Source organism: Aulonocara stuartgranti, assembly GCF_965226115.1.
Source record: "Aulonocara stuartgranti genome assembly, chromosome: 3".
Classification (NCBI taxonomy): domain Eukaryota; kingdom Metazoa; phylum Chordata; class Actinopteri; order Cichliformes; family Cichlidae; genus Aulonocara; species Aulonocara stuartgranti.
In genome coordinates this window covers 4,233,217-4,257,620 of record NC_138941.1, presented here as the reverse complement: position 1 = coordinate 4,257,620, position 24,404 = coordinate 4,233,217, and the positions used below count along the sequence as shown (strand labels likewise).

At 41.5% G+C, this 24,404-nt stretch overlaps 3 protein-coding genes and 1 pseudogene across 4 annotated transcripts in view; all 4 read right to left on the bottom strand.

The window, feature by feature from the left end:
- Positions 1-24,404, bottom strand: part of LOC309702206 (protein NLRC3-like) — a 361,701-nt gene that overhangs the window by 68,042 nt on the left and 269,255 nt on the right. The window lies entirely within an intron of this gene.
- Positions 1-24,404, bottom strand: part of LOC309702415 (NACHT, LRR and PYD domains-containing protein 12-like) — a 325,943-nt gene that overhangs the window by 234,209 nt on the left and 67,330 nt on the right. The window lies entirely within an intron of this gene.
- On the bottom strand, positions 10,110-11,272 carry LOC309697080 (NACHT, LRR and PYD domains-containing protein 12-like; annotated as a pseudogene). Its single transcript has 3 exons — positions 11,262-11,272; positions 10,875-11,048; positions 10,110-10,661 (listed from the first exon to the last, which is right to left on the bottom strand). The product of its transcript is annotated as an NACHT, LRR and PYD domains-containing protein 12-like (transcript).
- LOC309697072 (protein NLRC3-like) lies at positions 12,238-23,797 on the bottom strand (the record flags this gene model as incomplete). Its single annotated transcript, XM_082518718.1, has 3 exons — positions 12,238-14,039; positions 14,194-14,398; positions 23,717-23,797. The coding sequence occupies 3 exons, from the start codon at positions 23,795-23,797 to the stop codon at positions 12,238-12,240; spliced, it is 2,088 nt and encodes a 695-aa protein (XP_082374844.1).

Below are 24,404 nucleotides of genomic sequence, written 5' to 3'. Positions count from 1 at the left end.
TTGCAGGCTGCAAATATAGTCTGTCCGGGAAAGAAAGGTCAGTTTAGCAACATCAGCCTTTCTGCCAACACCGCAGCAGATCGCATTTCTGACCTGTCAAGTGACATTTATGACCAACTGTGTGAGAAAGCCAAATGTTTCAGTGTATACTCAGTCGCTCTTGATGAGACCACAGACATCACCGACACTGCCCAGCTCCCAATGTATGTCCGTGGTGTTGATGACAGTTTTGAAGTGATGGAGGAGCTGCTCACAGTAATTCCAATGCATGGCCAGACCACCGCTCAGCAGATATTTACAAGCTGTGTGATGCCATTGAGAATGTTGGTTTGCCATGGAAGAGGTTTGTTGGAATAACAACAGATGGAGCGCCATCAATGACAGGGAGGAAACATGGACTGGTGGCACAAAACAAACTGGAAGAGGAAGGCGTGGAGGAGGCCATTGCTCTGCACTGCATCATCCATCAGCAGGTCCTTTGCAGCAAATGCCTGAAGTTTGACAATGTGATGTCTATTGTTGTGAAATGCATCAACCAAATCAGATCCAGGGGCTTAAAGCACCGAAGGTTCTGAGCTTTTTTAGAGGAAATGGAGTCAGAATATGGGGATGTGCTCGACTTCACTGAGGTACGTTGGCTCAGCAGGGGAAATGTATTAAAGAGACTTTTTGAGTTGAGAGCAGAAGTGAAGCCTTCATGGAGAAGGATGGAGTTAGTGTTCCTGTGCTAACTGATCCCAAATGGCTCATGGACTCAGCTTTTCTTGTTGATATGACACATGAGCTTAATGTACTGAACAAGACGTTACAAGGCCAGGGGCAACTTGTCAGTGCTGCCTATGACAACGTGAGAGCATTCTCCACAAAACTGGCGCTCTGGAAAGCTCAGCTCTCTCAGACAAACCTTTGCCATTTCCCAGCATGCAAGGCACTCGTGGATGCAGGCACACCATTCAGTGCTGACGAGTATGTTGATGTCACTTTGAGGCTACAGGAGGAATTTGATCACAGATTTGCTGACTTCAAGACACACAGAGCCACCTTTCAAATGTTTGCGGACCCCTTCTCCTTTGATGTGCAAGATGCCCCTTCTGTGCTTCAAAAGGAGCTCATTGAGCTGCAGTGCAACTCTGAACTCAAAGCAAAGTTCAGGGAGGTGAGTGGAAAAGCAGACAAGCTTGGACAATTTTTGAGAGACTTGAGCCCTAGTTTCCCTCGGCTTTCCCGAATGTTCAAGCGGACCATGTGCCTTTTTGGTAGCACATACTTGTGCCAAAAGCTCTTCTCCACTTTGAACTTCAATAAGTCCAAGTACAGGTCCAGACTTACGGATGATCATCTTCAAGACATACTGAGGGTCGCAACTGCTTCCTCCCTCAGGCCAAATCTGGCTCGGCTATGCGAGAGGAAACGCTGCCAGGTCTCTAGCAGCAAGGAGTAGGCAAGAGAAGCCATGTTCAGAAGAACAGTTCATTTTCTACAGTGTTCCATTCATGTTCAGAAGAAGGTTATAGAACTGTTAATACAGACATTTCAATCTAAATGCAGCAGATATAGAAGACTGAAAGAAACACACAAGTTCACTGACTAAAAATATCTTATTATTATTTTATTTATGTATTACAGATTGATTTATTTTCTTTTTAATTCTTAATTTGTTTATTCATTTTTCATATTTTGTGTTAAAAAATAAAAATAAAGAGATTTGAGAAGATTGGAATTTTTTAACCATGCCTTTCTTGTGGAAAACCTAATGCGGCCCAGCCTCACCCAGACTCTGCCTGCAGCGGCCCCCAGCTAAATTGAGTTTGAGACCCCTGTCCTACACCATAAATCAGTAAGAGAGGGTACGACCTCTCTCATGGCCCCAAGTGGTGTGTGCAAGCCAGAGCACTCTGGAAGGCACACAGAGTCTTTACAGACTACTCAGGATCAAACCTCTATCATCATGCAATCGATTATACAACTCTAAGCATATATGAGTAAATATTTCTAAGCATAAATGACAATCAACAATATAAACCTTACAGCTGGTTTTAATAACAGAATTCATTTGTTTCTCAAACGAGAAAGAGCTATCGAGAAACACTCCTAAATCTTTAGTTCTTAACTTTTCCAGTGGGCCAAGGTCAACATTATCTGCTAATGCTAAATAGGCTGCCGTTATTAACTAATGCTAATTTGACATGAATTAGCATTATGCACTAATGCTAACACTTACTTTTTTTAAAAATGTGAGTAGCTAATGCTAACACTATTTCCCTTAACTTTATAACAATGTGAACGGCTAATGCTAACACTCTTTTTCCTAGCATTATAACATCTGAGCTGCTAATGCTAAGTAGGCTGCCATTAGCACCTACGTCTAATTTAAGGCAAATACGCATTAGAACCTAATGCTCATATCGTTTTCCTTTGCTTTATAACAATGTGAGCAGCTACTGCTAAATAGCATTAGCTAATAACAGCAGTCTAATTTAATGCAAGTTTGCCTCATTTGCATTACAACGATGTGAGGAGTTAACGCTAAGTATGCTGCCATTAGTGGCTAATTCTAATTAGGGGTGAATAAATATTACCAGCTAATGCTAATATCGTATTCTCTTCCCTTTTAACAATGTGAGCAGCTAGTGCTAGGTAGGCTGATGCTAGCAGCTAATGCTAAAGCTAATTTAATGTGAATTAGCATCACATTAGTGAGGAGTTAATGCTAAGTAGACTGCCATTAGCAGGTAATGCTAATTTAGGTGAATTAGCATTATCCACTAATGCTAACACTGTTTTTGCCAACTCTTTTCCCTTGCATTATAACAATATGAGCAGCTAATGCTAAGAAGGCTGCCATTATTAGGTAATGCTAATTATTATGTGTGTTAGCATTATCCGCTGCTGCTAGCAATGTTTTATCTTACCTTTTAACAATATCAGCAGCTAATGCTAACACTACTTTAATTTCAGTTAAACCTACTTAGCATTAATTAACTTCATTTAGCATTAAGAAGTTTTTGCTATAGGCTACCATTAGTGGCTAATGCTAATTTTAGGTAAATAGAAATTGGCAGCTAATGCTAATACCATATTTTCTTGCCTTATAACAATGTGACCAGCTAATGCTAAGCAGGTGCCATTATTAGCTAATACTAATTTGAGATGAATTAGCATTATCCGCTTATGCTAACAATGTTTTTTCTTACTTTTTAACAATACGCCATTAGTGGCTAATTCTAATTTTAGATGAAAAAGGATTAACAGCTAATGCTCATACTGTTTGCTTTGTAAGAATGACAGCAGCTAATGATATGAAGTCTACCGTTATTAACTAATGCTAATTTGATGAGAATTAGCATTATCTGATAATGGTAACTCTTTTCCCCTGCATTATAACAATGTCAGGAGTTAATGCTAAGTAGACTGCCATTAGGGGCTAAATCTAATTAGGGGTGAATAATTATTAGCCGCTAATACTAATACCGTTTTCTCTTTTTCCTTATAACAACTTGAGCAGCTAATGCTAATTTGATGCGAATTAGCATTATATTAGTGAGCAGTTAATGCTAAGTAGGCTGCCATTATTAACTAATACTACGTTGACGTGAATTAGCATTATGCGCTACTGCTAATACTGTTTTCTCTTACTTATTAAAAATGATAGTAGCTAATACTAATACTCTTTTCCGTTGGGTAACAACAAAGTGAGGAATTAATGCTAAGTTGGCTGCTTTTAGCGGCTTATTCTAATTAGGGGTGAATAATTATTAGCAGCAAATGCTAATACCGTTTTCTCTTTCCTTATAACAATATGAGCAGTTAATGCTAATTTGATGTAAATTAGCATTATATTAGTGAGGAGTTAATGCTAAGTAGGCTGCCATTAGTAGCTAAAGGTAATTTGAGGTGAATAAGCACTAGTAGCTAATGCCAATACCCTTTTCTCTTGTGTTATAATGATGTGAAACGTTAATATTGTTCTCAAACAACAGAATGAGAATGAAATATTGATTCTAACAGGGCCCATAAACAGCATTAGCTTAGCAGCATTAGCTTATCAGAGTCTCCATCATGGTCACACAAATCCTTAGCGGAGCAAAGTGGCCTACTTAGCAATAGCTGCTGTAGAAAGCAAAGGGAAAACAGTATTAGCATTAGCTGCTAAATGTGCACTTGAGAACAAATCTATTGTGAATTCAGCCGTGAATGTAGTGTTTCCAGTAAGCTTCCATTTCCAAATGTTAGCTGCTCCTGTCTGCCTCTTTGTCACACACACAGACTGAAATGATTCACAGCCTTGTTTCATCCTTCTGTCAGTGTCACTGACTGTCACTGTGACTGTGGACATACAGCATGGGAAACACACACATGGCTGATACTTGTATCTAAAGTTACAAAATGTTGTCTCTGTCCAAATATTACCTAACTGTAAGTCTACTTTTAATGAAACTCTCAACATGACTTATCAGTTATCATTAATGTTCCTGCAAACAGACTCCTTGAAGACCCCCTACATAAATATCCATGTACTATCCAGCTAGACTAGTGTGTCTGTCCCTGAAAATATTCCTGCATGTGTGATTGTTCATGTCTCATCTGCAGGAAACAAACAGGAAGTGAGTGAAAGACACAGGAAATGATTCCAGCTCTTCCTCCTATATCAGACATTCTCTCCATACCTGAGAGTGTCCAGTCTCCAGCCTGGATCCTTCAGTCCAGCCGACAGAAGCTTGATTCCTGAGAGACCTGGATGATTGTAGCTCAGGTCCAGCTCTCTCAGATGGGAGGGGTTGGAGCTCAGGTCCAGCTCTCTCAGATGGGAGGGGTTGTAGCTCAGAGCTGAGGCCAGAGAAGTACAGCCTTCCTCTGTGATCAGACAGCCTGACAGACTGCAGACACACAAAACAACAATCCATCTGTTATCCATCTCTATAGCAGCATAACTAAGTGATGGTTCAGGGTCACCTGATCCAGCTCGAACTATAAGTTTTATCAAAAAGGAAAGTTTGAAGCTGATCGTCAAAGTAGAGAGGGTGTCTGTCTCCTGAACTCAAACTGGGAGCTGCTTCCACACCCAGTCCAACATAGCCAGGCTTTCTTTGCTGCTTTGACAAAACCTCAAATCCCAGTCAGAGATGGTGAGCATCATCACAGTGATGATCATTTCTCTGTTAACCCAGGCTTTCTGCTTCAGGATCTGTGCACGCTCACAGAACAAGGAGACCTTTAAACATCATTTCACTAAATGGATGGACTGAGCTCAGCCTACAGATGAACTGGATAAATAAAGATTTGACCTCAGTGTGCTCAGTGTTCCTGTCTATTCCTAACATGATAGCTGCACTTTAGAGCTCTAAAACTGGAACTGACACATATTTAAACTCCACATGTTACTCAGTACATTCAGTTCTGACACTCGCCCACAGTCCAACAAAGGAAACATGGAGATCACATCAGTTTGTCACCAAAGTCTAATTATTCCAGAGGGCAGTGTTGATACAACTAAAGTTATTTTTAAGCAAAGTTGAGTTTTTTATTGTCGCAGTACTTCATGTCTGAAGTATCACTTAAATGCATTACACGCTGTTGATGGCAGCAAACAAACCACCCAAAGAAACAGAGGTGGGAGGCTTGGGCAGACTACGTAGGATCAGCTTGTGGGAGGAGTCAGGATAAAACCAAAGAAAGACAAGCTAACAAACACCACAGTGAAGTGAGTAGCTACAAACTGCAGGCCGATTAGTGTTGTTGAAGAAGTCGGTCTGAGGAACGTTCTTAGGATCAACAAATGACGGCATGTATGAGCCTCCCTCAAGACGCACCATCACAAGAAGAACACACAAGCTGTAGAAAAAGGAGAGACTATGAAAGCCACGGCGTTACAACGTGCACCAGCTGTTGGTCTCTCTGGAGACTACTGGGCGTGGCTGGGTAACCATGGTTACTTGGGAGTTACAGTACATGATATTAATGAAGAGTGGGAGCTGCGTTCTATAGCAAACAATTTGTTATGAGGTAATCAGCTGATCTTAGTTTAACCGGAAGCCCTTCACAATAATTGCAATGCCTTTATTTTGTACAACTACCATCAGTTCGTCTGTACTGATGGTAACTTAAAGTCACACTAATGTCGTTTAGTTTCTATAGTTTATGTAGTGGAAGTATACTACAGTACCCTGATCACTGATAGGACAGATTTATGTAGATATACACCTTTGTGTTTAACATTACTGCATTATAGTACTGTGATCTTTGTCCTTATATATGGCTATATTAGCTATACTGATGTACGTACATATAACTGGATATGTATCTTATCTATTCATCTTATTTGTCATGTATTTGTATTGTGTACTTCCTTTTTGTAAGAAACCACACACATGATCACAGCCGCAAGAATCAATCAGTGAAAGAATAAAGTGTCTCAAACCAAACCTTAAGCTCTTTATTCCACATGCTGGGATCATTTGGCCTTCAGTGGTGTTCTGGCTGACACACCGGAGTGACCAGAGTGCTAAAGAGTGAATCGGACACACCAGTGTCATCTCTGATATCTCCACTACATTTAATCGTCCTTCAGCTTGTGGCTGCCGTTAGCTGGTCTGCTAGTTAGCTGATTTGCTATTTAGCCGGTGTGCTAGTTAGCTGGTGTGCTGACCAGCGAACCAGTAGGTTACAAGATGAGCTTGTCTGTCTGATGAGCCAGCTCTCTCTGTCTTGGTCATTTTGTCCTTGGGCAAAACCTAACCTACCACTACAACTGTAGCTTACCTCCACCAGTGTGTGAATGTGAGAGTGAATGAATACAGGGAGTGCAGAATTATTAGGCAAATGAGTATTTTGTCCACATCATCCTCTTCATGCATGTTGTCTTACTCCAAGCTGTATAGGCTCGAAAGCGTACTACCAATTAAGCATATTAGGTGATGTGCATCTCTGTAATGAGAAGGGGTGTGGTCTAATGACATCAACACCCTATATCAGGTGTGCATAATTATTAGGCAACGTCCTTTCCTTTGGCAAAATGGGTCAAAAGAAGGACTTGACAGGCTCAGAAAAGTCAAAAATAGTGAGATATCTTGCAGAGGGATGCAGCAGTCTCAAAATTGCAAAGCTTCTGAAGCGTGATCATCGAACAATCAAGCGTTTCATTCAAAATAGTCAACAGGGTCGCAAGAAGCGTGTGGAAAAACCAAGGCGCCAAATAACTGCCCATGAACTGAGAAAAGTCAAGCGTGCAGCTGCCAAGATGCCACTTGCCACCAGTTTGGCCATATTTCAGAGCTGCAACATCACTGGAGTGCCCAAAAGCACAAGGTGTGCAATACTCAGAGACATGGCCAAGGTAAGAAAGGCTGAAAGACGACCACCACTAAACAAGACACACAAGCTGAAACGTCAAGACTGGGCCAAGAAATATCTCAAGACTGATTTTTCTATGGTTTTATGGACTGATGAAATGAGAGTGAGTCTTGATGGGCCAGATGGATGGGCCCGTGGCTGGATTGGTAAAGGGCAGAGAGCTCCAGTCCGACTCAGACGCCAGCAAGGTGGAGGTGGAGTACTGGTTTGGGCTGGTATCATCAAAGATGAGCTTGTGGGGCCTTTTCGGGTTGAGGATGGAGTCAAGCTCAACTCCCAGTCCTACTGCCAGTTTCTGGAAGACACCTTCTTCAAGCAGTGGTACAGGAAGAAGTCTGCATCCTTCAAGAAAAACATGATTTTCATGCAGGACAATGCTCCATCACACGCGTCCAAGTACTCCACAGCGTGGCTGGCAAGAAAGGGTATAAAAGAAGAAAAACTAATGACATGGCCTCCTTGTTCACCTGATCTGAACCCCATTGAGAACCTGTGGTCCATCATCAAATGTGAGATTTACAAGGAGGGAAAACAGTACACCTCTCTGAACAGTGTCTGGGAGGCTGTGGTTGCTGCTGCACGCAATGTTGATGGTGAACAGATCAAAACACTGACAGAATCCATGGATGGCAGGCTTTTGAGTGTCCTTGCAAAGAAAGGTGGCTATATTGGTCGCTGATTTGTTTTTGTTTTGTTTTTGAATGTCAGAAATGTATATTTGTGAATGTGGAGATGTTATATTGGTGTCACTGGTAAAAATAAATAAATGAAATGGGTATATATTTGTTTTTTGTTAAGTTGCCTAATAATTCTGCACAGTAATAGTCACCTGCACACACAGATATCCCCCTAAAATAGCTAAAACCAAAAACAACCAAAAACATTCAGCTTTGATATTAATGAGTTTTTTGGGTTCATTGAGAACATGGTTGTTGTTCAATAATAAAATTATTCCTCAAAAATACAACTTGCCTAATAATTCTGCACTCCCTGTAGTGGGATTGTAAAGGGTCTTTGAGGGTCTCGAAAAGCGCTATATAAATGCAATCCATTATTATTATTAAGAGCATCTTTAGGCCTGACTGTGGTCATCCTTCCTCCAACCTCTCCTTACCAAAGATAACAACTACATCAGTATTAGCTCAATAACAATTTCTGCAATTCAATTGTGGACATTCATTTTTAAACCTTGTGTAAAACGATAAAACCTCAAAGTCTGAGCATTATTCTTTGTGCAAACAGCTCTTGCAGGTTCCCCCGGACTTAGGTTATTTTTATTATTTAATTACTTTCCTTTAAGCAGCTGTTCAGGCTACTAAACTCATCCCAGAAATAACAAGTGACACCATTAATAGTAGAGGTGGGAATCACCATACAACTCGCGATACGATATTATCACAATACTTAACGCACGATACGATATTATTGCGATTTTTTAAAATATTTTGCGATATTTAAATTCTGCACATAAAGGTAAACTTTATCAATATTCATTTTATCTAATATCAAAGTCTCACACTCAGTCTTTCTCTCATTTCAGTCAGTTTTATTGTTGACAAACTGAACGGTTTGTATTACAGTCTAGTCCAACTTAACTGAATGCAACCATCTGGTACAATTATAGCTATTCTGAACTATGCAATTTATGAAAACTATGCAGCCCCTTCAGCAACTGAAGAATTTGAAAGTAAATTTAAAAAAATATATAATTTTACATTAAATAAAAAAGTTTCAAACTTAATTAAAATTAAACATGTCTTAAATTAAAATAAGTAAACTGTCATGTTTATTGCTGCCAAAAAAAAAAGTTAAACACATTTGGACAGTGAAGGAATGTCAGGATTGTTGCTCAGAAAAAGGATCAACATGCTCTGAAGTCAACATGCTCTGACTCCAGAGCATGTTGACTTCAGAGAAAAAATTGTTTGTAACAAAATATCGATTTCTGCTGTCCCTGTATCGATACATTATTAGCAAACAAAATATCACGATACTACACAGTATCGATTTTTTCCCCCACCCCTAATTAATAGTGGAGCTAACTTTAACAGGTGAAACTGATTTGACCTATAAGGCTACTGCAGTTACTTCTTATCAGGTTTAGTAGGGAAGACATCTGGATGAGGTAGTTAGTAGTATGTAGTTAGTACCGGGCGACTCCCCTCCCCCACATCGGCACCAGAACCCTGTATTATCTACAGGGTAAGACTGCCTGTTTTATCAAACTATGGCCATTACTACTGTGATCATTTGCAGCCCAGTGTGCCGCTCTCTCTGCTGGGATGAACCACTGGAGCTCACCCAGTCATCCCTTTCTTTCTCTCAAGAAGAAGTGAAATAAATATATTTATTATATTACGAGTCTAATATTCTTTAAATCAAACTGTAATGAATAAATCAAGCAAGAAGATTTGGTGGCTCCACGTGTTGTAGAAGAAAAGATAAACATCTCATTTTGAGAAATCAGCCTTTAAAATTAAGTACTGTGAATAAAAAACAAACAGCGAGCCAATCAGCAGTCGCCAATATCCTCCTAATTTCATTCACAAAGAAATCAAATATATATATTATGGGCCCAAAGGAGCCTAAATCTTTCAATTAGGCAGTACGTGAAGTATTTTTTTAAATAAACAGAGACATGACTGAATTACTAAAAGTTGTTATAGAGTCCAATTATCCACTCAAATGTAAATAAAAGTTCACTTGACAGCTGTAAAAGTTACCTGTTTATACAATAATATAAATCACATTTCAAATGATCATCTGTGGAAAAGTTTGAATCCTGACCTGAGAGTTTCCACTGCACACTGTGAACTCTTTAGTCCAGCGGACAGAAGCTTCACTCCTGAATCCTGCAGGTCAGAGTTACTCAGGTCCAGCTCTCTCAGACTGGAGGACTGGGAGCTGAGGACTGAGGACAGAGCTTCACAGCTTCTCTCTGACAGGTTACAGCCACTCAGTCTGAAAAATAAAAGACAATCTATAAAACAAGTACTCATGTAGAGTTTGTTAATACATTTCACAACATTAAATGTTGACTTTCTATTTTTAAAGGAAACATAAACATACTAAGATACAACATCATATGTATGAACTTTAATTAATAATTCTAAAAACTAAATGTTCCCTGATCTGACCTCAGAGTATTCAGTTTACAGTTTAAATGTTGTAGTCCAGCAGACAGAAGCTTCACTCCTGAATCCTGCAGCTTTCTGATACTCAGGTCCAGCTCTCTCAGACTAGAGGACTGCGAGCTGAGAACTGAGGACAGAGCTTCACAGTTTTCCTCTGAGAGTTCACAGATGTTAAGTCTGAAGATAAAAACATGAATAAAGATTGTTGTTAAAGTGTAATCAAGGTGCAATAGCTTATTGTCTTGTGCTGAGCAGGTTAGTAAAACTTCTGTTTAACTTTGAAATGAATAAAAATGCTATGAAACAAGGATAACTGGATAAAGACATAAACAAAAACAAACATCAAACACATAAACAAACAGAACTAAACATAATACAAATTGATCTGACCTCAGAACATTCAGTTTGGCATGTGGACTCTCCACTGCAGCAGACAGAAGCTTTACTGCTGAAGCCTTCAGGCTGTTGGTACTCAGGTCCAGCTCTCTCAGACTACAGGACTGGGAGCTGACCACTGACAACAAATTTTCACAGCCTTCCTCTGAGACGTTACAGCTGCTCAGTCTGTGAGAGAAAGGAAAAAAACAAAAACAAAAAAAAACAAACAATATATGTGATCAAATTAAATTTGTTTATATGTTGAACCCTTTTTTTTTTAAATTTATTTAAACCTATGAGACTATGAGTGCTACCAGTCCAGTGCACATGATTGGTACCTTGATGGTACCTTGCTCAGGGGTACCACAAGGTAACTATTCGGTGGATTCGACCCCTGACCTTATGATCATGGGGCGACCACTCTGCCTACTGAGCTAATAATTCTGTGTACGCTGTCATACAATATTAACTAAAACAATTATTTTAGAAAATTTTAGTAATTCAATAATCATGCTCATTACCTGTGTATTGTGAATAACACTTGATTTTAAACACTAGCTGTATAAAACTCTTCCTGTTAAAGGTGCGTATAAAGGAGATGAGCTGAAATGCAGACTTCATGGAGAATGTTTGCTGTCAGCATATATCAAAGACAAAGCAGAGATCCATCCAGTCTCTTCCACTAAGCCCACAGAGGGACAGACAACCACTCTCACTCACACCTGCATGAAGTTTAGATCACCAGGTAACCTAACTGCATGTCTGTGGACAGTGGGAAGAAACTGTAGAGGACCCAGAGTGAACCCACTATAATTCTGTGATAACACTGGTTATGGAAGCCTTACAGTTACATATGGTTACTGACAAGAAACACGACCTTAGAGGCAATTTCAGTAATGAAGACCGAGTTTCTCCCTCCATACAGGATGAAAACATGACAGCACAGCAGAGATTTATATTTAAAAAGGGAGGGTGTGCACTGAAAGTGAGATACAAACTTGAACTTAAATTATGAACATCAGAAAAAGATGTAGGTGAAGTCTGGCAGGTGACGTTTGTGCATTAGAATAAAACAACCAAACTCCTGGAGTTGGAGACAAATGAACAAGCTGAGGATAATAAACATGTCAGAGGGGCTGAAGCATCAGAGCTCATGTTCTTATAGGCTGGGTCTGGATTGTCCTTTGATAAGAGTTACAGAACAAAGTGTGTTTTAGAAATGCTGGAGTGAAACATTAAAACTACCATATATTTACCGAGTGACTGATGATAATTTAATTTACTATTTTAAAAAAATGTTACAGTGCTCTTTGAACTCAGCATTTCTGATTTATTTCCCATGATTTTAACAATGAAGCGATGACAACATGTTTACTCACAGAGCTTTGTTGGAGGCTTTGACCACTGGCAGCAGCCTCAGAAGAGCCTCCTCTGAAGCAGAGTATTTCTTCAGGTCAAACTCATCCAGATCTTCTTCTGATGACAGTAAGATGAAGACCAGAGCTGACCACTGAGCAGGAGACAGTTCATCTGTGGAGAGACTTCCTGATCTCAGGGACTGTTGGATCTCCTCCACTAGAGAACGATCATTCAGTTCATTCAGACAGTGGAACAGATTGATGCTTTTCTCTGCAGACAGATTCTCACTGAGCTTCTTCTTGATGTACTGGACTGTTTCCTGATTGGTCAGTGAGCTACTTCCTGTCTGTGTCATCAGGGCTCGTAGGAGAGTCTGATTGGTCTGCAGTGAAAGACCCAGGAGGAAGCGGAGGAACAAGTCCAGGTGTCCATTTGGACTCTGTAAGGCCTTGTTCACAGCACTCTGGTAGAAGTGTTTCTTTGCAGATTCTCCTGTTTCAGACTTCTTGGATGTTGTTTGTTGTTGTTCCAGCAGATTGAGTCCAGAGTTGCTGAAGGTCAGATGGACATGAAGAGCAGCCAGAAACTCCTGAACACTCAGATGGATGAAGCAGAACACCTTGTCCTGGTACAGTCCTCTCTCCTCTTTAAAGATCTGTGTGAACACTCCTGAGTACACTGAGGCTGCTCTGATATCGATGCCACACTCTGTCAGGTCTGATTCATAGAAGATCAGGTTTCCTTTCTGCAGCTGATCAAAAGCCAGTTTTCCCAGAGACTCCATCATCTTCCTGCTCTCAGGACTCCAGTGTGGATCTGTCTCAGCTCCTCCATCATACTTGACCTTCTTCACTTTGGCCTGAACCACCAGGAAGTGGATGTACATCTCAGTCAGGGTCTTGGGCAGCTGTCCTCCCTCTCTGGTTTCCAGCACATCCTCCAGAACTGTAGCAGTGATCCAGCAGAAGACTGGGATGTGACACATGATGTGGAGGCTTCGTGATGTCTTGATGTGGGAGATGATCCTGCTGGCCTGCTCCTCATCTCTGAATCTCTTCCTGAAGTACTCCTCCTTCTGTGGGTCAGTGAACCCTCTGACCTCTGTCACCATGCCAACACAGTCAGGAGGGATCTGATTGGCTGCTGCAGGTCGTGTGGTTATCCAGAGGCGAGCAGAGGGAAGCAGTTTCCCCCTGATGAGGTTTATCAGCAGCACATCCACTGAGGTGGACTTTCTAGGGTCAGTTAGGATTGTAGTTTTGTGGAAGTCCAGAGGAAGTCGACACTCATCCAGACCATCAAAGATGAACACAACCTGGAAGTCTTCAAAGCTGCAGATTCCTGCTTCTTTGGTTTCAGTAAAGAAGTGATGAACAAGTCCCACCAAGCTGAACTTTTCCTCTTTCAGCACATTCAGCTCTCTGAAAGTGAATGGAAATATGAACTGGATGTCCTGGTTGGCTTTGTCTTCAGCCCAGTCCAGGCTGCATTTCTGTGTTAAGACCGTTTTCCCAATGCCAGCCACTCCCTTTGTCAGCACTGTTCTGATTGGTTCATCTCTTCCAGGTGAGGCTTTAAAGATGTCTTCTTGTCTGATGGTTGTTTCTGGTCTGTCTGGTTTCCTGGATGCTGTTTCAATCTGTCTGACCTCATGTTCATCATTGACCTCTGCAGTCCCTCCCTCTGTGATGTAGAGCTCTGTGTAGATCTGATTCAGGAGGGTTGGGTTTCCTGCTTTAGCGATGCCCTCAAACACACACTGGAACTTCTTCTTCAGGGTGGATTTAAGGTTACGATGACAAACAGCAGCTGGAAGTTCTGAATAATAATAATAATAAAAATACAACTTTAACAATCATATTTTACAAAATGCTGATGACAATTTCTGACCCACTGAGAAATGACTGAACACACTGGTGTCACAAGTCTCTCATTTATCCAGCAGCTTAAATCTTTAGATAAATCCTCTTACGTCTCTGCAGACGGTCAGCCAGCTCCTCCTGCTTCATTCTCCTCAGGAAGTCCACTGTGATCTTCACAAATGCCTCTCTGCTGTTTCTCCTCTGCTCATCATCCTCCCTCTGAAACTCCAAGCACTGGGGCTTATTTGGATTCAGAGCCTTCTGGATCTTCTTCAGCTCGTTCTTCACAAAAGTGATGATGTTGTCCTCCAGCAGCTGGAACAGAATACTTTATGAATGAGCCACCACTCTGAACTTTAGTCCACACAACATCCACTTCTTTACGATCAAGGGGCATATCATCCACGAACTCTTTACCAATTATAGGTTTGACTTTATCTGATTAACTGAGACTTTGTCCACAACTCCATGATCCCAAAACGTTGATGCTGTTCATATGAATGCAGCGATTTCAGTGGGAGAAACATTTCACTGGTGTTCAGAGCTGAACTACCAACAGGTTGATGATCAAAGCCAGAAACTTGGAGATGTTTCAGGTGACTGAGTTGATCGTACAGACAGCTGGTCTTAAAGGTTCACTCTGTTTACACATACAGATCAGTATTTAAGGTTTGACTCTCATCATCCACTGGAGCACAAACTGGGCGTCATCAGGACACTACAACACAGAACAAACACCATCCCCACAGACACAGCAGCCAGCGAAGCAGAAGAACTTCACATCAAGAAGGTCCTGAGTAAATGTGAACGCTGGTTTGAGGGCGGAGTCAAGGAGGCCATTTATGTGAAACGACCATCTCTGAATGGAGGAGGGGCCCAAGGGTACAACTGTCACCATCTTACATGCTGTGATTGCAGCCATTCCCCAGCTCTCTGTGAACTGGACTCATGACCATTGATCAACAACCATTGATCAATGGTCCTGACAATATGCGTACCAATGATCAATGAACTGACCTCCCAGCCCATTGTTCCTTCAGTGGGCTGGTTTCAGTCATACAAATGTCCTGTTTATGAGATTGAAACCTGCAGTCAGCTGAGACTGAAGAAGTCACCTGATGATGATGAAACGTTTCTCCCACTGAAAACATCCAGATGAACAGAATCAAGCTTTTTGGGATTTACGTACCTGGATGATTGAGCATCAAGACACAACTCTGTGACTTTTCTCAGATGAATAAATCCTCTCCTCCAGCTTTGTTTACATCTACCAGCCCTGTGGCGCTGCCCAGGGAAATAATCTATGTGAGAGGTGGAAAGTCATACAGGTGTCTGCTCCTGCCTTCAGTTATTTTATCTACTGTGTGTCAACTGGCTGAACCTCCTCCAACTGTCTACTGTCTCCCTAAACTCAACAATGACTTCGTGATCTATCCATTCTCTGACCAAACACATCCTGCTGCAGGAGGTTAACATAGCAGCCAATGATGATCCCACTCACTGTGAACAACACATTTGGACCTGATTTGCTGCTCTGGTTTACACGTGAACTTCCACTGCTGCTGTCACCAACTTGAGAGGCTCTACAGAAAAACTGGACTTGTCCATAAAAATCATAAACTACATTATAAGGACAGCATTGCTCAATCAACTCTAATTACTACTGACATGTTATCTCTTCTAACTAAGGTACAGACACTCAAACTTGCTGCTTTCAATGAGAAGTCAAATGTCTGAATATGAGCTGGAAGCTGCTGAGAGTCCTCCTCCTTCCCGTGGGGTTTACTTTCTCTACTACTTTCAATATAAACACGCCCCTTTCATGCACCTGCAGAGGGCCACCAGCAGATGGAGCTGTCTTAAACAAATCCACTTGGATAGTTAGCTGTAGATGACTTTATCAGTATGATTGTAGGATTTTGAGTTATTCTTTAGATTTATTTAAACTCTTATATTGTGCACAAGCGTTGAGCGACCCATAATTTCTCTGTACTTTTCATAAGAGCAGCCAGACTTTCAGCTAGTTTTTGTTTTTTAAGAGCTCAAAGTTATTGAAGAAACAGTTATTCAGCTTCATTCCCACTGATCTCGACTACAAACTGTTTCACTTTGGTTTCTGTTTAAAGCCTTGATGTTTAAAACGTTTCCCTGTGATCACATTTGCACCGTCTGATTTCAAAGTTTGTTTCTTTTGGTCATTTAGTCCACAGAGTCCTTGGTGTTCTGAAAGGGACCTATAAATAAATGCATTATTATTAATAATAAAGTAGTTGTTGTACATGTACAGACCATAAATATGGAGTCCAGCTGTGTTTGATGCTGCTGGGCAGACTGACCACTGGGAACCTCTGAGCTCTGCTGCTCCACTCTGTGGAAGAACCATGAAGGATTAGATCAACACAGGATAAAGATCCAGGAGTTTCTGCTCAAATAACTTCATCTGAATCAAGTCTGTCAAGTTTTAGACTCTCAGATTCTGAAGATATATTTTCTGTTTTCTATGAACTTTCTTTCATCAGTGATGGAAGTGATGATGCTGCAGAAGCTCAGAGGAAACTTTGAGAAAACTGTGATGAACCATCAACTAATGCTCTCAGGAGGCCAAAGGTCCCTGAATGTAACTGTGCAGTAGATTCAACGAGTGTTTGAAACCTGACCACTTCCACATGTTTTCATTCTAACACAAGAAGTCCTTTTCTCATTGCTTTGATTTGAGTTTTGAGTTTTCTGAGTCTCGTATTTGGAGTCGAGTCTAATCAATGATCTGACAGAAGAACATTAAAAAGGATTTACCAGTGCTGTCAAAATTAACATGTAGGGTTAGGGTTAGGGGTTCATCTGTTATCATGATTAACATGATAAAAACCTTTAACACGACACATCTGGAGAGCAGAACGACTCAAAATCCCTGAAATGTTTCTATCAACGCACTTCGAGCAGTTTGTCCGAGTAGAGTTACCTTTGCACACGTGCAGATGTGCAGCACATCTGTTAGTGACGGCAGCTGAACCAATCAGCTCAATATGGAAGATGACAAACACACACTGACCTCCCGATGGAAAGTTTGAGTATTAAAAAAAATAACAAGACGGACCAGCCGACCAACATGAAGGATTCTGCACATCGTGACAGAAGGAATTTTCTTTTCACCGAAGCACTTCCAGCTTAAAATATCACAACGATGCAAAGCACTGATGACACAACTGCCAAGTGGACAAACTGCAGACCTGTTAGTGTTGTTAATAACATAGTTTTGGTTCCTCGTGTCAAAGACTTGAAGAAGAGTGACAGAGAGTGTTAGACTGCTGCAGGATCAGTGCCACCTCCACAGACCTGTGAAGAAAATGATTGTTTGACAGATGGGCTCAGATTCAGGATCAGCTGAGGAGTTTGTGGCTGACAGAATCCTGCAGGTACAGAGCAGAGCCCATCATTAGCATGCAGGACTGTCCCTGGGGGGGTCGGCTCATTCAGGAGGTTAATCAATGTTTACATGTTCAATAAACATGTTAAGTGTGTAAATTTGCCCTTTTCTCTCGAGTCTGTTTGCTCATGAAATGAAATTTGATTCGTTTACATTAAAAATGATGTTTAATGGTGATTAATCCAAATGAATCCACAGTAACCCTGTGATGAGTCTGATTAAACATTTTCATTAACAGCAGTAATATAGATTATATATTATTATATATTAGTGCACACTTAGCTTTTAGTATATATGTTTGTTACAAAGTTGTATTTACAGCAGAGAAGCTGAGTTAAAGACTGAAAACTATTCAAAGTCTCTTTGAATTGAAGCGTTTAACATTCTTTGTGTTTATTCTGCATTGACTTCATTATATGGTGTAAACGTCTGTTACAGGCTTAAATATAAAGTTGGAAAAATGTAACTGCAGCTATTGATCAAGTAATTGTGATTAATCAGGATTAATGACAGAAGATTGTGTCATTAATTAGTCATGTTTTAATCTACTGACAGCACTAGTGTTCACTCTGGTGCCTCCAACTGTTTTACGCCCTTTCAACACCTTCGTGGTCAAAAGTGTACACGCACAAAATCTACAATAAAATCCTCATGCAGCAATAGGACAGACACACAATCCATTTATCTCTGTGTCTCAAACACACACACGTGTATTCAAAGCCTCGATTTGTTCATATTTCATCTGTTGTGTTTTTATCTTCAGCGTTTTCAGTGTTGCTGCATTTACACCAAAAATGTTTCCATTGATGAATCAGATTGATTTGAATGTGTTTCATCCATACAAATCCCTCCCTGGTGGTCACATGACTCTATAACATAACAGGAGTCATGTGACAAGAGTTTCATGCTGTAAAATGTCAAAATGGTTGAATGTGGTGGAGTAAAAATGTGAGATGTCAGCTACTTTTCTTCAATATGAAATGTTTGCAGGGCCTGACAGGAAGTGGACGGACGCTCTGATCACTTCCTGTTTGCTGAAGTGGGTTTTCAGTTGTTTAGAAACCAAAGGCTTGTTTTAAAAGACAGTTTAAATGGGACTGAGGGAACGACGTGTTTGTAGTTTATATCCAACAACATCAAGCAGTTTAATCAAAGAGTTCATGTTGCTAACAGCTCACCTCTCTGCAGCAGACACAGGCTGGACTTTAAAATGAATGAAGCGCTCTTCAGACCAGTCACTCCTTAAGGACACAGAGCTGGCTTCAGGTTCATGTTTACGTTTAGTTCCTTGTTTCTTCCTGTGAATAATGATGCAGCAGTGATGTGAGTGCTGAGCTGTGACATGGAGAAGAGTCATGGACAGTTAGAGATGGTCATCTCACCTCTGAGCTTTGGTCTGGCTCTCATGTTCCCCACACAGAGTGCTTTTAGAGGGAGGGACTCCCTCCTCTCTGTCCTCACACTGATCCATGCTGCTCAATTCAGCTCACACACACTTTCTACCTGCAGAGGAAACACAAATCATTCATGTGCACATCAGCTGAAATCCTCCTTTCATCATGTGTGCTGTCCAAATATCAGCTGCTTCTTTCCTGCTTCATCTCAGTGTCAGCTGGATGCAGTCAGACAGCAGTGTGAGGCAGAGGAAGCTGCCATCAGCTGCTCTGCTATCAGTCCACTAGATGGAGCCTGAAGCACACACGATGCATTCACTGACACACACTGATTCACTGTGACTGGAAGCTTCAGTCAGTCCAACACGTGTGAACAACATTTTAAACATTTCAGCTGATCCAGGATTCAAAGAGGATCAGCAGAGTTAAAGCTTCACACTAATTCTTGCTGCTGAGTTTGCAGAGAACTGCACACACACTGATTCACTGCTAATGAGAAGCTTCTTCCATCCAGTAATTCATCATCCATCAGCTCTGCTGCTGCTCTCAGTCCTGGACTCTGATCACAAACTAAAAGCAGCTTTTTAACTCGTGTCTGTAAGAACTCTTAGTGTTAGCTTAGTGTTAGCTTAGCTTTAGCTTAGTGTTAGCTTAGCGTTAGCTTAGTGTTAGCATGCTGTGTGCTAGCTTAGCGTCAGAGCTCTGCAGGTGTCTCGTGTGTAAATATTAATCACAGTCACAGTAAAGGAGGTAAAGGGCTGTGACGTCATCACGTACGCTGCGTCCTCTGTGGGCTCTGAGTGAACTCAAAGTACAAACTACAAGTACACAAACACGAACGTAGCTCAGAGTGGCGGACACACTCGGCCTCGTTGGTCCAGCTGTGAGTCCGTTACCGTGAACTATGGAGCGGCAGATTTGTGCTGAACTAAGCTGCACACAGCTGATGTTAGCCAGGAAACATTACACACTGACTTTAATGGAGAGACCGGAAATACAAACACACACAGTTTGTTGTGTGAAGAAATCAAACACGAGCTGAACAAACAGTAAAGTTCCTAAAGACAAACTGTTAAAGGAGGAAACAAAGCAAACTTACAGTTTCTTCACACACCAACAACAAGCTCCACTCCACGAAGTTCAGGAAGTGAAATTAAACTTTGAGCAGGAAGGAAACACCCAAAGAGACGTTTGCGGACAATAAGGAGCATCGGGACACTGTGCTGCGTTCAGGTGCACCTGGGAAACTCCAAACCTCTGGCAGGCTGTGATTTATTTCTGCTGGTTTTCCTGTTTGAAGCACAAACATCCGTCATCACTTTGTTGTTCTTCTTCCTGCAGCGTTTAAATGTTTCAGCACTGACCTGATGTTTCTTCAAAGCTCATTTCAACCTGTTGAAGTCATGAATGAAAGTGCAGACTGAGAGTGGATCACATGATGTTTGAGGTGTGTCATGTGACATGTTCAGTATTGTCACACATGTCTAGATTGTCCCTGATATCATAACTGCTCAAACACTGATGATTATATTTGAAGAATTATTCCTGATGGCAGCAAAGTTTGAATGGAGCTCTCTGTCTGTGCTGATTTGTCGCCCTCTGGAGGTCAAAGCACAAACTGCATGATGTCACTGTAACCACCACAGTGACAGGAAGTGTTTTTATGACTGAAACACTGAAATGATGCTAACGGCTGTCGTTAGGCTCACTGACAGCAGTGCTGATGTGTTCATGTCAAACACTGGCTCAGGTCAGACTCCTTCATCCTTCTCCAGCGTGAGGCCGCCCTCAGACCCACAGGAGCTCTGACCTTTGACCTCCTGACCCTAACCATTTTAGTCTTGTTGCATCTTTAAATGCAAATCCATCCAAACTGTAGCCGAGCAAAAGAAGCTGGAAGCTGTTCTGTGAATGATGTTGTCGAAGGAGCTTGGAAAGAAAAGCGTCTGGACTTCTTTAAGTTGCTTGAAGAGGGACATGGACGTCTTAACGCCCACTCACATCCTGGGACATTTGATCACAGGAAATCACATGATGGGGTGGGGCTAGATCTCACAATGGGTTCACCCAAGACACGAGTAGTTCTTTATGTTTCTCGTGCACGGGAGAGAACTGGACCAATGCCGTTCCTTCGCTTGAGCACAGTCGCTCTCGTCCGTTCCCTCGTAACACTGCTCTTTTATTGAGGTTACATGAATATACATAGGTTCATTAACATACACGTGAACAAAGGTACCAGTCTGCATGTTATGTAGGTGTGTGTGTGTGTGTGTGTGTGTGTGTGTGTGTGTGTGTGTGTGTGTGTGTGTGTGTGTGTGTGTGGAGTCAGAGTGTGACCCCATAAACGACTTCCCTAAACCTGCTGGTCTGGAAGTCCAGCAGTTCATCTAAACAAAAGGCACTTAGACTAAAACAGACATCCTACCACAAAACAATAAGAAGGTAGCACCTCTCCCATGATCCCAGGACGTGGGTGTGAATGCCAGAACACTCTGGAGTCACACAAAGTCTTTAAAGACTACTATCATTACACAATTGGTTCTACACCTCTGAGCATATATGGTTAGATATTCCCCAATAACAATGACAATGATAAAATATAAATCCAACAATGGTTTTCAGGGTTTTTATCGTTAACTTCGTTTCCCTGGGTCTTTTCCCGTGTTGTAGTCGTGTGTCTTATTTTGAAAGAAATGTTTACGCATTACCATAGCGACCAGAGAGCATTAAGGGTGCAGACAGATGCATCCAACAACATTTTATTTTCCCTTATTTGATTTATGGACCTAACTGTATGAACTGGACTTTGTCTTTAATGCTGCTCCTCTTCATCATTGCTGTGTTGCATTTCCATCATTCTGCTGCTGGATTCACTGCAGGCTTTAACAAACACTCCTTTGGGTCCAGGCCCAGCCACGTGTTTGTAAGCTGCTGTGCTCCTCACAAATAAAGCCTGAAGCAGCTCAGACTGTTAGAAGCAGCACTGAGCCCTGTTACAGTTATAGTGTTAGAGCAACGGCTGCAGCCTACAGCATTTAAACTAGCTGACAGTAAACACATCAGTCCAGATGTTACCACATTACTTTGTGATGCTGAGAGTTAAAGGAGACTGGCTGATTAAAATCCCATTCCTTACATCACCGTCCTCTGCTCTGACTGCTTTCATTTAATCACAATCAGAATACTTTTTTGATCCCCAGGGGAAATTATTTAGGTTACAGTGCTGCAGCACAAACAGGAACAAAGACACAACACACTAAGTAAGAAATAGCACAACATACACAATATATACATGCATACATATGAGTCACTTATAAGTAACATGTGAGTGCTGGGGTCTATGACAGCAGGCAGGTCTGTATTTATGTCCAGGCTGACATGAACAGCTAGTAGTTCAGGGTTCAACACTCAGGAAAGTGTGTGACCTTCCACACTGACAGAAGATGCTAAACATGACTTTAAACTGTTGTTTGTTAAAGCCTCACAGATCTGAGAGCAGGGCTCAGTGGGTACATGAGCCTTTATACATGAAGGCTTTCTGTTTCCAGGAGAGGAAACATGTGATCCAGCTGTGTTTGGTCACATGGATCTGCTCTGCATGGATCACCTGACTAAAACATGTTGTTATTATTGTTCTTACAGTCTTAAATCGGTACATCAGGTGGATCACATGACACCCGGGGGTGACAGCAGCATCTTTCCTCTTTAGAAAGCTGCTCTCTGTCCCAGGAGCTGTTGTCACAGTAACAGCAGGAACAGGAAGTCACATGCTCTCTGCTCTGTGATTGGCTGCTTCTTATCTCAGCTTCCTGCAGAGGGTGGGGTCTGCTGATAACGCACACCAACAGAAGTGTGACTTTCACTTCCTGTTTATTGCTGTTGTTTTTAAAGCTCTCAGGCGATGCTGCAGCGCCCCCTGCTGACACAAACTCCTCCCTCTGTCTCAGAGGTCACAGGTCAGCCTGCTGCAGAGGGTCTGCCTGTTCATGGACTTCCTGTTACAGAGACGGGTCTCAGCGTCAACACTGGTTTCTGATTGGACGGTGTGGAAAATGTTACGAGTTCAAAATATTGGGGATGGAGACAAGAGAAAAACCACAATAACAACACTGGTCCGGCCGGGTTGAGTCAAACGATGATTTTAATGATCACACACGTGGGAGATGGACACTGATGCAGACAGCCTCTGATCTCAAAATGGTGGAGCATTGCTCAAACTCTTATAGCCTCTGGTGCCTCCACCTTATCATAAAAGCCTAAACATTCACATGCTTTCTCTCACACAGCGCCTAAGCTACGACCTTGGCTCCCTGTTTATCTGCTCCTGCTGAGATGGGGCAGAAAACTCCAGCATGTTCTCTTCTAATCAGACAAATAAGGCGATGACTTTCTGCAAACAGTATTTCTTATAACTCAGCAGTATAATGCATCATAAAACAATATCATTCATTCACAACAAGTCAGCAGTTTAATATAATGCACATCAGTTTAACTAATGCAATAGTTATCAGCTTCTTCTAATTCAGGAGAATAATGCAAACTAAAACTACATAATAATTCACAATCTTTAATTAGGGGTATAACATGGCATAAAATAATATTATAATCTCACAAAACCCAGCTTCCTCCAGCCGAGTGATGTGTGGATTCATCACTCTCTGTGGATCAGTGTAAGTCTGTGTGTGGGTCAGCTGCAGGACTTGTTTGACCTTTGACCCTGGCAGACAGAGCTGGTTACTGCTGTGTGACTCCTGCCGTCGCTCCACTTTAAATTTTACTTAAAATAAGTCCTGACATGGCCCCGCCCCCTCTGACCTGCTGCTCCTGGATGTGCTGAGGACACAGCGGAGGCTCAGAGGGGGCGGGGCTTTTCCCGTGGCGGTAACCAAACTGCATTAGGTCACTGCACTGCCAGTGTTTAACCACACCTCTTCTGACTGACCTTTGACCTCTGACATGTTGATTCGATCCTTATTTAATGACGTCTTTTATCTAGTGATTTAATTCTGTGTATTTATATGTGATGGTGTTCCTGAGTTCAGCCTCAGCTGATATCCACAGACGCTCCTATTGGCTGGTTTTAAAAACACATTTTTCCATTAAAGAGACTCTTTTAAAAACACGTCTGCCTGAAATTCACATTTCATTTATTTTGGGGGATTTTAACAGAGAGATAGAACTTTATGAATCCCTCATGTTTATCCTCCAGGAAATCCAGTTTGTAGCAGCAGAACACCGACAAACTTTTACACAGCACAGAATTAGGATATCAAATAAAGGGGAATAAGAGAATATGAATATAAGCATAAATATGTACATATATACACAGACCTCACACAGAGACAGCAGCTACACTGTGTGTGGATGTGATCCACAGTCACAGCTGTGGGTTTCAGTCAGTGTGTCTCTAACTTCATGGTCACATTTCAAAGCTTATTGGAGCCAGAAGATGTTCAAGTAAAAGATTTATTGCTGTACTCGTCTACCAGGATAACAGGAGGTT